The 14619-nt window shown below is 39.7% G+C and overlaps 1 protein-coding gene and 1 long non-coding RNA gene across 9 annotated transcripts in view; both read right to left on the bottom strand.

Moving 5' to 3' along the window:
* Nucleotides 1-14619, bottom strand: part of LOC121236394 (AUGMIN subunit 7) — a 44194-nt gene that overhangs the window by 16209 nt on the left and 13366 nt on the right. For all 8 annotated transcript variants that reach the window (XM_041132815.1, XM_041132818.1, XM_041132819.1 and 5 more), the window contains one exon: nucleotides 8891-8952. In XM_041132815.1, the coding sequence (XP_040988749.1) occupies nucleotides 8891-8952 (62 nt within the window). The remainder of the gene's footprint in view (nucleotides 1-8890; nucleotides 8953-14619) is intronic.
* On the bottom strand, nucleotides 9083-14492 carry LOC121236397. Its single transcript, XR_005934752.1, has 3 exons — nucleotides 14471-14492; nucleotides 10758-10761; nucleotides 9083-9427 (listed from the first exon to the last, which is right to left on the bottom strand). It is a non-coding gene; the product is annotated as an uncharacterized LOC121236397 (long non-coding RNA).

The raw sequence follows: 14619 nt of genomic DNA, 5'->3' as shown, positions 1-14619 counted from the left end.
AGAAGACAACTCAAAAGAAAGGGTCTTCCAATCCTTCGCATTGCCCAGAATCTATAAACACTCCAGGTAAAGTCCTCACCGAGCCCTTAACTCATGTTCAGCCTATTTCATCTTCTAGTTTTGAACCCGAGTCTGGTCTAATCGTGAGCTCGATGATTCTAAACTTCCCATTGCTATCTGGAAGGGTGTGAGATCTTGCACCCAACATCCATTATCCAATTATGTGTCATATGAAAATCTCTCGCCTATTTTTCGTGCTTTTACCTCAGAATTGTCTTGTATGGAGATTCCTAATACTATGCAGGATGCTTTGAAAGTTCCTGAGTGGAAGGAGGTTGTCTTCAAGGAGATGAAAGCTCTTCAAAAAAATCGCACGAACGAGTTAGTTGATCTACAAAGAGGAAAAACAACTGTAGGGAGCAAATGGGTGTTTACAGTCAAGTATAAATCTGATGGCTCTCTAGAACGGTATAAAGCTCGATTGGTTGCCAAGGAATTCACTTAGACCTATGGCATTGATTACTTAGAGACATTCGCCCCATTCGCAAAGCTAAACACTGTAAGAGTTCTTTAATCATACTTGTGGCTAATCATGACTGGCCTCTACAATAGTTGGACGTAAAAAATGCATATCTCAATGGAGATCTAGAGGAAGAAGTGTACATGGATGCACCTTTAGGATTTGGTGAAAAGTTTGGCACAAAGGGGTGTAAATTGAAGAAGTCCTTATATGGGTTAAAACAGTCACCAAGAGCCTGGTTTGAGACATTCACCCAGTTTGTTAAAAGTCAGGGGTATACTCAAGGGCAAGGTGATCATACGATGTTTACAAGACATTCACAAGATGGGAAAATAGCAATACTAATTGTGTATGTAGACGATATAATTCTCACTGGAGATGACGTACTTGAGATGAACTGATTGAAGACTTCCCTCTCATCAACATTTGAGATCAAGGACTTAAGATCTCTGAGGTATTTCCTTGGAATGGAGGTTGCTAGGTCGAAGAAAGGGATTGTTGTCTCCCAATAGAACTATGTCTGACCTCCTCAAGGAAACAGGGATGAGCAGTTGTAGGTCAGTAGAACTCCAATCGATCCAAATCAGAAACTTGGAGATGACAAGGAAGGTGATCCAGTGAATACAACTCAGTACCAAAAGTTGGTGGGAAAGTTAATTTACTTATCACATACACGGCCCGATATTGCTTTTGCTATGAGTTTGGTAAGTCAATTTATGCACTCACCCTACGAGAAACATCTTGAAGCAGTTTATCGAATTCTCAGATACTTGAAAAGTACACTAGGCAAGGCTTTACTCTTTCAAAAGACCACATAGTAGAACATAGAGGCATACACTGACACTAATGTAGATTGGGTAGGCTCAGTTATTGACAGGAGATCCACGCAGGATACTATACTTATGTCTGGGGAAATATGGTCACATGGCAAAGCAAGAAACGGAATGTGGTTGCAAGGAGCAGTGCCGAGGCAGAATATAGGGCTATGGCTAACGGAGTTTGTGAGATGCTATGGTTGAAGAGAATTCTTGAAGAGCTACATATGCCAGTGAATGTGCCAATGAAGTTGTACTGTGACAACAAAGTTGCCAGAAGTATTGCTCAAAATCCAGTACAACATGATCTCACTAAGCATATAGAGATTGACAGACACTTCATAAAGGAGAAGATTGATAGTGGCGCTGTTTGCATGCCTTTTGTTCCTACTACTCAACAAATAGCCGATATCTTTACCAAAGGACTTTTCAGACCTAGTTTTGAGCTTTTTGTAAACAAGTTGGGCATGATAGATATCTACACTCCAACTTGAGTGGGGGTGTCGGATTTCTAGGAGATAAATTAGGAAGTTCTATTTTAAATATGTAGGATTTCTAAGAGATAAATTAGGAAGTTCTATTTTAAATAAAATCTGAAATAACTATTTCAGATTTTAGATGTTTCTGTTTCCTATTTTCTAGCCTAGAGATTTGCTGATTTTGTGGCCTTCCTGATTTGGTGGCCTTCCTCTTCTATTTATATTGTAATCATTTCTCTTGGAAATTAATAAGAATGATTATTCTTCTTCTAAAAAAACCTACAATTATGATACCTCCAAAGCCATTTCTCATGGAGAGCTTTATTGAAAAGTCTTAAATTTCACACTCCCAACCCTCCACAGGAAACCGAAAGACAAACCTTATTCCAACTCACCAAATGAAACTTTCTTCCCTCCCCATTACCATCCCACAGAAAATTCCTATAAATCCTTTCAATTCTTTTGGCAACCCCAACTGGTAAAGGAAAGAGAGAGAGAGAGAGGAAATAAGTGGGGAGATTAGTCAAAGTGCTCTTAATTAGGGTAACTCTTCCACCTTTAGACAAATATAATTTTTCCCAGCCAGCCAACCTCCTCCTAACCTTCTCAATCACCCCATCTCAAATAGAAACTGATTTGTGAGGAGCGCCCAAAGGTGATCCAAGGTATCTCATAGGTAACGAAGCTATCTTGCAACCCAAAATATTGGCCAGATATAGAATATTTCTGATCGTACCCATTGGAACAATTTCAGACTTGGAAAGATTAATTCTTAATCCAGAAACAGCTTTGAAACATAACAGTAAGGCTCTCAAAACATGAAGGTGATCCCAATTGTTTAATTTTTTTTTTATTTATTTATTTATGTCAGGGAACCTCTCCAAGGCCAAGTATTAGAATCAAAGTATCGTCTGCAAAAAGCAAATGTGATACTGAAATACTATCCCGAGTCTCATCACCCACCACAAAACCCGACAAAAATCTACCTTCGACAGCCGCTTCAAGCATACGACTCGATGCATCCATCACTATTACAAAATGAAAATGAGATAAGGGGTCTCTTTGCCTCAAACCTTGAGAGTTGTTAAAAATGTCAACCGGATTGCAATTCACTAATATCGAAAATCTGGCCGTCGAAATACAATGTTTAATCCATGAATACCACTTCTCGCCAAAACCAAATCTCCCAAGAATGTAAAGAAGAAATTCCCAATTGACATGATCAAAAGCCTTTTCCATGTCCAATTTAACAAAAACTCCATTTTTACCCATTCTTATTCTGCTTTCCAAGCATTTGTTTGCAATTAGAACCGAGTCAAGAATTTGTCTTCCCCTCACAAATGCATTTAGAGGCTTTGATATAATCTTGTTCATAACCACACTAATACGATTGGCTATGATTTTATACACCCCATTTACCAAGCTAATGGGGAGAAAATCCCTTATCTCCACTGCACCCTCCTTTTTAGGAATGAGAGCAATGAAAGTAGTATTGATACTTTTCTCAAATTTCAGGAATGAGTGGAATTCACCAAAAACTTTCATAATGTTATCCTTCACAATGTCCCAACATGCTTGGAAAAATGCCCTAGAAAAACCATCTGGGCTCAGAGCCTTGTACTTAGTCGTGCCTCTAACCATATCAAGAACTTCTTCCTCAAAAGTTCTCTCCAACCAATCTGCACTCAATTGATCAATGGACTCAAACACCAGCCCATCTAACTTTGGTCTTCATGAGTGTTCTTCCCTAAAGAGCTTCTCATAATAACTCAAAATGTGATCTTCAATCTCCCCAATATCGGAAAGAACATTCTCACCATCTTGAAGAGCTTCAATAGCATTGTATCTACAATGAGAGTTTGCCATTTTATGAAAAAATTTCGGACAGTTATTGCCTTCCTTCAACCAAAGGATCCGGGATTTTTGCCTCCACGAAATTTCCTCCATAAGAGAGAGCTTTTCAATTTCTGCATTCACCTCTTTTTTCTTCTCCTTCTCCTCAAAGGAAAGTCCGCCCGCAATATCCTTAACTTCCAGAATTTGCAACTACTCCATAAGCTGTTTTCTTTTATTTACTAAATTACCAAAAGTCTCCACGTTCCAGCTCTTCAAGTCTTGTTTCAGCGCTTTGAGTTCGTCCGCCAGAACAAAACTTGGAGTACCAAAAAAATTATAAGAGGCCCACCACCTCCTAACCCTTTCAACAAAGCCCTCATCCTTCAACCACATATTTTCAAATTTAAAATATCTTCTCTCACTTACAATGCCCCCACAATCCAATAAGATAGGATGGTGGTTAGAAACAATTTTTTGCAACCTTTTCTACCTCACATCCATAAGGCTTCCCAAGAAGTCGAAATAAAAAATCTATCCAACCGGGACCATGCTCTCCCATTTGACCATGTGAATTTCCTCCCGCCATGGGTAAATCAATCAATTGTAGCTCGAAAATAAGATCTGAAAATTCAGATATAGCTTTAGTAATCTAAGAATCCCCTCCTCGCTCACAAGGAAACCGAGTAACATTGAAATCCCCACCAAAGTACCAAGGGAGATCCCACCAACTGCAAAGTCCCGCCATTTCATCCCACAAAATACTCCTTCTAGGGTCCAAGTTAGGCCCATATATTCCAGCAAACACCCATTCGATTCCATCATCCACATTCTTAAAATGACATGCCACTAAATAATTTCCCACATAGTGGTCTACTAATTCCACAGCCCTCCTATCCCACGTAATAATAATATCTCCCGAGGCTCCATTAGAGACTAACTCAGCCCAACCCACCCAACAACTCCATGGGCTATTAATCACTGAATGATTAACTTTCTTCAATTTAGTTTCTTGAAAACAAATAACTTCTGGCTTCCATTGACGAACCATATTTTTCACTCGAAAGCGTTTCCTATAGTCGTTTAGCCCCCAGACATTCCAAGAGACGATCTTGGGCTTCATTGGGAACCATTAGCAGCCCTCTCCTTACCTTTATTACTAAAGGCACTCCCTTCCCTAGTGTTATAGTTGATAGTACACTCCAACCTTTTCAACTCCCTCTCTTTTTTGGTAGCTGATCTGGCCTGTGCAGGTTGGCCAGTCTCAATGACGATAAGTAGAGCTCTAAACTGTTCCTCAAAGCAATCACAAGAAATCCCACACAATTCCTGATTTCTTCCACCTTCCTCAACACCCAATCAGATGATTTATTTGGCCATTCAATACCAGGATTAATAGAACACGGAGGAACAGTATCAAGATCTTCATCTTTGTCTAAAACAATCAGCTCTCCAAATTCACCAGAAATAGAGCCTTCGCCTCCACCAATCACCATCTGTAAATCGGAGAAATTGAACTGAGTACAAGGAACCTCAGAAACAGACTTCTCGACCCGCATCAAACCCTTGCAATAGACATCTTCTTCCACACTTGCCTTTCCTGGCGCTGTACCTAAGGAAGACACCTCATTCCTGTCAATCGAATAGGAACTCGACCCCATAGTGCCCCCTGAAGAGCCTCCAGTTTCTGTCACATCCTTCTGAGTTACGTGCTCTTCCACCATCGCCATGATGGGTTTGGACCTAATAGTGCCACACAATACTGACCCTTAGAAGGATAGGAATCAGTTTGAGGAGTTGCCTGAGACGAACCTGCCGTCATATTGCTACCGGGAAGATCGCCTTCGACCGCCGACCTTTTCTGTGTAGAAAGAGCCATCGTCGGTGCCACCACTTGAGTGGCATGTTCCTTAGATGGCATTATGATTTGAGAAAGCCCTTTCACCATATTAACCGTATCGAAACTCACTGTCGAGGTACCCCCAGAAGGTTCGCCCATCACCGTCAACTCTCTCAATGAAGACAAACCAGCCATCGTAGCCGCCACAAAAATGGGCTGAAACTTCACCCTTCTAGGGCTTGTTTTGCTCTGAAGCCCACAGTTGTTTTGGTCTTTCCGAAGCACAGGCTCTTAAGTGGGCCTCTATTAGGCCTATCTCCTTTATTATTTTTAGAAACCTTAGGCCCATCCAATCCCCCCTTCTTCTCGACAGAAACTTCATTATTGTCTTTAGAAACAAAGCCTAAGCCCGAAATTAGGCCCAGTCCATCATCAACTATCTTCATCAATGAGTCCAGCCTCTCTTTCCACCCCTGGAGCTCTACCCGAGCGTGCCATAGTGACCCTTCGACTTCTCCTAATTTCTGCAACTTCTGGGAATGCCAACCGTCGACCCTAGCTACAGGAAGCTTCCTATAGATCATATCCATAGGTCTTTCCTGCTTATATCGTCCAATTGTCACTGCCTAGTATGAACTTTTCTAGTTGTTCTACTAGAACCAAGAATATCATTCACTAGTACCATCAAAGCTAACAAGTAAGGGGTTTCGAGAAAAGAGGAAGCCCCTCTGTGAGGGTTAACCTTTCTCACCTTTTTTCCTTTGGAAGCCTTATTATCAGCGCCATTGAAGAAGACACCTCTGTTTTCAGAGAAAAAAACAGAGGATCTTGAGCCGACAAGGTCTTCACCTTCCTCACAAAACCTTCCCAACCACTACCATTTTGACCTTTAGAAATTACAATGATACCCTTTCCTCTGCTTGTGCCCAGCTCAGCCAGTTTCACAAACCTACCATATGTGTTTTGACTAAGTTGGATCAGGAAAACTCTGTTTCCCTCCCTTCTAGTCTAATACGAAGCCCTATTACTCGAGAACTTCAAGCTATCCTCAACCGCCTTGGCCAACCAAACTGCCACATCTCAACTGATGTATAGAGCCTTTGTGAACTTTCTACATTTCTCGACTATGCAAAATAGATTCCCCCCCCCCTCTCTGATCACGATCAACTTAGCTTCAATCCAAACACTACACTCCATCAACCCCTTACGCCAAAAACTAAAGAGAAGAAAAGTGCAAAAATTAAAACTAAAAGAAGAATGGATCTAGAGTGAGAAAACGAAAAGGAATCACCCATTCCTCTATCATTTAGTCTGGCTTCCATTGTAAATGCAATTTTCCATGTTATCTAATGGAAAAATCACAGGCAAATTAATGATTCTCAAATGATACAGGCAGTGAAAAGCAAAGTAAAACTGAGTGTCGTCAAACACATCAGTGATGGTCCAAAAATACACAAGACTCCAGCACCTAGTAAGAACTTACTCTAATGATAAGTTGCATTGTTGTGTCACAGAAACTACAAGCTATATAGGCAAGATTTCATTCATAGTCCTATGAACAATAGATGTGGTCTAAAAAAAATTACAAAAGATAAATATGTTCCACATTTACTGTTCCATCTCCACTTAACAATAGAAAATCATATCTTCTCACCTCCCAAGCATTTTTTTGTTGAAAAAGAAATGCAGGGATTTGTAAGCCATACGAGGGGTTTCAATTTGGTTTCAATGAAACATAAGTCACTTTCAGTTGTGAATCTTCCTTCAGCATTGTTGGCCCAGACATGTACAATCTTGAGAAATTTTTCATCCACTTCACAGGCATTCAAATTTTTAAGAGCTTAAGAATAGTCTCATCTCTTGTATACTTCCTATATACTTGGGCCTTGCCTAATTATGTGGATTAATAAAATTCTTCTTACTTATCAAAAACAAAAAAGAATAGTCTAATCAAACATCAGAAATTCCTTCTATTTTTCAGATTAAGGTATGTCTAGCTGTTTTCTTCCTTCTATTTTTGGCTGAGTGGCTGCTCTATGTTTGCAAACAACATTGTCTGCTTGTATTATTTGCTTCAAAACAGAAAAAATAATTTTCTGTGCAAAATGTCAGTTTTCGTGTTCATAAGTTGCTGTTATTTAAAATGATTCTAAAGGACTCTCCCGGATTATAAACAAAGAAAACATATCAACTGTTAAATAAAGGGGGGTGTTAAATGACATGATGGCAAGATCAATCAGTACCATGAAAACACTTGACAGCTGTCCAAAACGCATTATGTATAATGGAAGATCACATGATAACTCGAGATCATTTTAAACTAAAATAAGGCTCAACAGTTGGCCAAAACAAATGTTGTTTTTTGTTCGTGCAACTATCTAATGCTTATCAAACACTGGTCTCAAGTTATGGGTTTTTGTGGTTTCAGATTTTGGGCATTTGGGCTTTTAGTAATGCTGATCATTTTAAGTTCTCTTCCACGTTCTTAAGTTGTAAGCATTGGAGGAAGTTAATGTTGAATAACATTTTTATTGATTCTCTCCTCCATACCATTGCTTTGGTTATCCATTGATCAGCAAAACTTTCAAGATCCTTATTCTTGCCATTCTTTCTATAAAAGTCTACAAGTTTGATGAGTCACCGATTTGCTTAATGGTCATTTCTTATATGGTCCTTGCATCACACACCCCATTGGCGCTGTCATCAAGAAATAGATGTACAAAGCATAGAAAAATGGTATAACTATTTCATATGCAGAATGGAGCTCCCTTAAAAAACAACATGCAAAAACTACCCAAGAATTTACTCTTGCAACAGTTAAAAGCCCATCAAGCATTTATAAGTGTCTCAAACAACATAAAACAGGTTACAATCCACATAGTGGTAGAACCAAAGAGTTAAAATTAAACTCTTAAAGGAGCTCATCACTAGAAACACCAAAAAAGGAAAAAAAGCCTTATCATATTCCTAGCTCTTTCAATACTAACAAAATTATTGCTAAGAAAACCATCCATATAATGCCGACAGACCTTGATAAAGGTATCTAGGAAAACAAAAACTATTATTTTTTTTTTTTATGTCGAGGAACCTCTCCAAGGCAGGGCCCTTTGAACCCACCCTTGCAGAGTAAACCTCAGTCCCGTGCACCAAAAACAAAAACTATATTAATGAATATTGTAATTGCAAGAATAAAAAAGGAAAGGCTGTGCCTTAAAAAAGCAATGGGACCATACATTTCATAACAAAAAAATCCTGTCGATATAAAAGCCTTAACGGAGGTAATATTCAATAGTAATTTTTACTAATATATTGCCTATGGAATGAAATAGATACTGCCACACAGCATTATGTAGCCAGAATAATTAACAAATATCAATAAAGTAGGAGGAACTGGATTACTAACTTGGATAGCTTCTGTATCTATGGTAGTTGTAATGCCCAGAAACTTTGCAATCTCTGCCAAATCTGCCAAAAAAAGAATGAAGAAGAAGAAAGAAAGAAATGAATTAACCTAGTGATAGAAACAATAAATAAGAGATACTTTTTTTTTATATGTATAAATAAGAGATACTTAAATAGTCCTAGCTAAATGATTAAAGGGATAAGTCAGCATATTTGTTGCAAATCATATAATGATGCGATACACAGTCAGAGAAACACAAGCTGCTTTCAGAAGACAGAGAACTTTGGTAAGAAGGCAGCGAGGCAAAGGTGCTTGGAAATACTATTAGATCATAAATCTTCTGGTCAAAGCAGTCCCAAGCTTTATAGACTATCAAGTATAGCAAGAACATCCCCCAACCTGTCAATATTGGTCTGAATACCTCTTTCCATTGTTTTCCTTCATTTATATAGAAAAGGGTTACAACCGAGCACTCTTTGTTCAGCACGATTCCAGCGCTTAATTGCTGCTGGTTTTACTGTACACGTTATCTATTTACTTTACTGTACATATTATCTATTGCTGCTGGTACACATTATCTATTTACACGTTAAGTCTATTTACAACCAAGCTATTTAGATATAGAAAGCATCTCTGTAACAACCCCCCTCAAATTGATGCTGGTGGATCAAGAAGCATCAATTTGTCAACAAAGAACTAATGCCAGTGCCAAGAAAGAGCTTTAGTGAATATGTTTGCAATTTGACATTCAGTGCAAATGTTTGAGGGAGAACATGTTTGTCAAAGGATTCACGTATAGAATGGCAATCGACTTCAATATGTTTCGTACGCTCATGGAAGACAGGATTAGCGGCCATCTGAACAGCACTGGTATTATCAACATGAAGAGGAGTAGGATGTAGCTAAGGAAAACCAAGTTCACCCAATAACCCACAAAGCCATGTGATCTCAGTGCATGCGGAAGACATAGCACGATACTCAGATTCAGTAGAGGACTTGGAAACTTTGTCTTGCTTCTTACTCTTCCAAGAAATGAGTGCATTGCCTAAGAACATGCACCAGCAAGTAACAGAGCGACAAGTATCTGCACATTACGCCCAATCAGCATCACTATATCCCAGCAACTGTAAGGAAGATCTTTTAGGAAAAAACAACCCGTCTGTAGAGGTGCCCTTCAGATATAGGATAATGCAACGGACAACAATTAAATGAAGATGTCAGGGAGCCTGCATAAATTGACTAACTTGTTGTACAACAAAAGAAATGTCAGGACGAGAAATCGTCAAGTAATTCAAACTCCCAACAAGCTGCCGATACAAGAATGGATCTAATACAAGCTCCCATTCTTCCTAACGAAGCTTAAGATTTACCTCCAAGGGAGTAAAAATAGAGTTACCTGATGAGACCACCCAATGAAATAACGTCCTGCGTGTATTTATGCTGGTGTAACAACGTACCAGTTGGAGTAAGTTGTACTTCAAGGCCAAAAAAGTACTGCAGGGGACCAAAATCTTTCGTGTAAAAAGAGGCCTTGAGATGCTGTTGTAATTGCTTAATTAACTCAGTATTGGAGCCAGTGATCACAATGTCATCGACATGTATGAGAAGCAATATGATTCTTGCAGAAATCTTGCGAAGAAAAAGAGAGGAATCAAACTGACTCGGAGTAAAATGAAAAGCAAGCAGGTTAGAGCGAAATTTGTCAAACCATGCACGCGGAGCCTGTTTCAGTCCATACAAGGATCGGCGTAGTCGACAAACCTCTGAGGAAGGAGTAGCAAACATGCCGAGAGGTGGGAACATATAGATTTCTTCGTTCAAATCCCCATGTAGAAAAGCATTCTTTACATCCATCTGTTGGAGAGACCACCCTCGCGACGCAGCAATTGCCAAGATAGTCCGCACAGTAGTGATTTTGGCAACAGGTGCAAATGTTTCTTCATAATCAATACTATACTCCTGTCAGTTTCCGAGAACCACAAAACGGGCCTTATATCTGTCTAGTAAGCCATTAGGTCGAAACTTGATTGAGTACACCCATTTACAACCAATAGGTTTGACATCAGAGGGACAAATTATGAGGTCCCAAGTGTGATTGTCTTGAAGAGTTTGGATTTTCTCTTGCATGGCCTGCTGCCAACACGCTTGGGTGGATACCTGGATATAAGAGTGAGAAACAAAAATAGTGTCGAGAGTGGAAGTAAGCGAGATGCGAGGAAAACCATACCTATCTAGTGGATGTGTAACCCGGGTGGAGTGCCGAAGTATAGGAATCGCAGAATCAGATGACGGATCAATGTCTGGAAGGGGCGTTGAAAAAGGGAGAGGACGTCGATGATACACCATACCTAGTTGAAATCGCTTAATAGAAGAAGACACATCATCAAAAGCGAGAAGAAGAGTAATGGGAGGATCAAAAATAACCTGAGACTGAAAGAAATATTGATTTTCGAAGAAAATCACATTCCGTGAGATTTGGGATTTATTTGCATGAGCATCATAACAAACAAATCCTTTCTGAGTAGGACTATATCCCATAAAGGCACACGTGACAGACTATGCAACAAGCTTGTGTCGCTCTACAAGTAGCAGATGAACAAAACAAACACACCCAAAGGTATGAAAGGATTGATAATCAAGAGATATGCCAAATAATCAAAAATAGGGAGAATCATAATCTAGAGTAGTAGTAGGCAAACGATTGATCAAATAGACAGCAGTAGATAAAACTTCTACCCATAACTTACAAGGTACAGAAGAATCAATCAACAAAGTACGGATGACATCTAAGAGATGACGATTTTTAAGCTCAGCGACTCCACTTTGTTAAGGAGTATAAGGACAAGAACGCTGGGAAATGATCCCCTTTTGCTGAAGAAAAGTTTGAAAAGAATGAGACATGTACTCCCCCCTCAGTCGGAGCGTAAAGTTTTGATACAAGTACTGAACTGTGTCTCAACAAGCGCAACAAATTTTTAAAAGACAAAAAACCCGTCAGCTTTAGAACGAAGAAAATATATCCAGGTCAATCGATTATAATCATCGATAAATGTCACAAAATAACGATACCGACCATGATAAATAACAAGACTCACACCCCAAACGTCAGTATGCACAATTTCAAAACAATTAGAAGCACGACTACCATGCACAAAAAAAAATAAAAGTTTTACTTTTACCAAGACGACAAGTAGTACAATCAAAAGATACTGGAGAAGAAGAAAATGAATCTTTATTGCCCAAAAAATCATGTTACATAAGATGAGTCAAGACAACAGAATTAGGATGACCTAATTTCTTATGCCAGACTTCATTAGTGTTGGCAATAGCCATACAAGCAAGAGAAACAACATTAGTAATAGAAAACTATAAGGGAAATAAACGTCGTATTTTAGGCCCATTCGCGATCACCGTCCTTGACACCTAATCCTGCACAAGACAACTACTACAAGAAAAGTGAACATCACAATTATTATCTACCAATTGTCCAACAGAAATCAAATTGGTAGACAATCCAGGAGAGACAAAAACATAGCGAAATGAAGAGCCCAAATTACCAACAACAGTAATAGGAAGAGTACTGTCATCAACGATCTGAATATTTTGCGTGCCTCTATACTTACGAGCACCATGAAAACTCGTCGTATTACCAGTCATATGATTAGAAGCGCCCGAATCAACAATCCAAGAAGTTGAGTTAGTACCCGTACCTTGCAGGCCTAAGGCAGTAAAAGCAGACACAATCATCTGTTGGACCATTGTTGGTGTGAGAACAGATGAATCAGAGCTTACAGTAGGCGGTGTAGAAGAAGAAGACTATACAGCAGCCTGAAAAGCTTGGGATTGGCGATTCTGAGGCCATACTCAACAGTCTTTGATGATATGGCCCTCTTTCTTATAGTAGTTGCAAATTTTCTTAGGACAGTTGCAAGCAATGTGACCAAATTCCTTGCAACTGAAACATTGCAACTTGTTCCTCCCTCTCCCTTGTGCTGCATAGGCTACATTCACAGTCTCAGAAAAGACCTTCTCAGAAGTCATACCCATCTAAGTGGATAATCGCTGTTCTTCACGCAACAAATCTCCCAAACAAATATCCAAAGAAGGAACTGGATTACGATTCAACAAACCAGCTCGAACGGGCTCAAATTCGGGTCGAAGCTTCATTAAAAGCTGATTGTGTTGACTCTCAGCATGAACTGCTTGAAGAGCGGCGAGTGCTGTAGTGGGAACCTTAGCATGAACAATGGCAGAATACTCACACCAAATGTTTAATAAAACCATAATAAAATTGTGCGATAGGTAAATTGCCTTGACTATAATGACTAATTTCCAATTCTAATTGGAACTTCCGAGCACTATGATCTTGGTGGTAAATGCGGTGAAGATAATCTCACATAGCCTGAGCCGTAGTAAAACAGCGAAAATTGGTCACAAGGTGAGACTCAATCGTCCCCAATAGCCAAGAGATTACCTTGGCGTCCTTGACCTCCCATTGAGCAAATTCTTTTTTATCAGTGGGAACCTTAGCAGAATTATTAATATGATTTGATAATTCTTTTCCTTTTAAAAACATCTTAAACTAAAATTCCCACGTAGGAAAATTCTTTCCAGTAAAGCGAACAATAGTATTTTCAACAGACATGATGAAAAGCACTTAGAGAAATATGCTCAAGTAGTCAATCAAATAAGCGGCAAGCCTAACTTAAATTAGGACCAAAATAAGCCAAAACTGAAAAAGGCCCAAAGTCACGGTAACAAGGGGGCGCCCAAGGTCCTAAATAAGTCCACTCCCAAAATAAAAGGCCTAGACCAGAAACTTTTGGAAACCCCCCCCCCCCCCCCCCCCCCCCCCCCCCCCCCCCCCCCCCCCCCCCCCCCCCCCAAAGAGAGCTGACTACAACACAGCCACCCAGAAACTTTCAGACCGCCACACAGAACCTGCCAACAGCCTCAAAGCCACCAAGGTGACGAGCCCACAAGTCGAAACTATGCAGAAATTGCCGATACTCACCAAAGGAGACACCCGCACGTCTTTAGCCACTAGAAACTACCCAAAAATTGCCGACAAGCACCAAACTGCACTCTCCAGAACAGGATCACGGCAAACCACCACACAGAAGACACCGACGACCTCAAAGAGGCACAACCACCACCAAAAAACCACTAAGAGAAGTGGTCCGCACTGAAGGACAAAGTTCGCAACTCCGATAGACATCAAAAACTCAAACCACAAGGTTTGACTCCACAGAAGTCACCGAGACCCACTAAGAGCAAGAAAGAACTTGCTGAATTAGAAAAAAAAATTCTCCCAAGAATAGCCAAAAAAAAAAAAAAATCGAACTCTGTTATTAAGACCAACGCGATGGAAATCAAAGTGGCTCTAATACCATGTCAATATTGGTCTAAATACCTCTTTCTATTGTTTTCCTTCATTTATATAGAAAATGGTGACAACCGAGCACTCTCTATTCAGCACGATTCCAGCACTTAATTGCTGCTGGTTTTACTGTACACGTTATCTATTTAATTTACTGTACACGTTTTCTATTGTTGCTGGTACACATTATCTATTTACACGTTAAGTCTATTTATAGCCAAGCTATTTAGATATAGAAAGCATCACTGTAACACCAACCTACCTCTCTCTCTCTCTCTCTCTCTCTCTCTCTCTCTCACACACACACACACACACACACACATGTAGAGAGAGAGAGAGAGACATGTGC

This window comes from Juglans microcarpa x Juglans regia, chromosome 6S (genome assembly GCF_004785595.1).
Source record: "Juglans microcarpa x Juglans regia isolate MS1-56 chromosome 6S, Jm3101_v1.0, whole genome shotgun sequence".
NCBI lineage: Eukaryota > Viridiplantae > Streptophyta > Magnoliopsida > Fagales > Juglandaceae > Juglans > Juglans microcarpa x Juglans regia.
The sequence above is the reverse complement of the archived record's forward strand: the minus strand, read 5'-3'. Positions and strand labels throughout refer to the sequence as shown.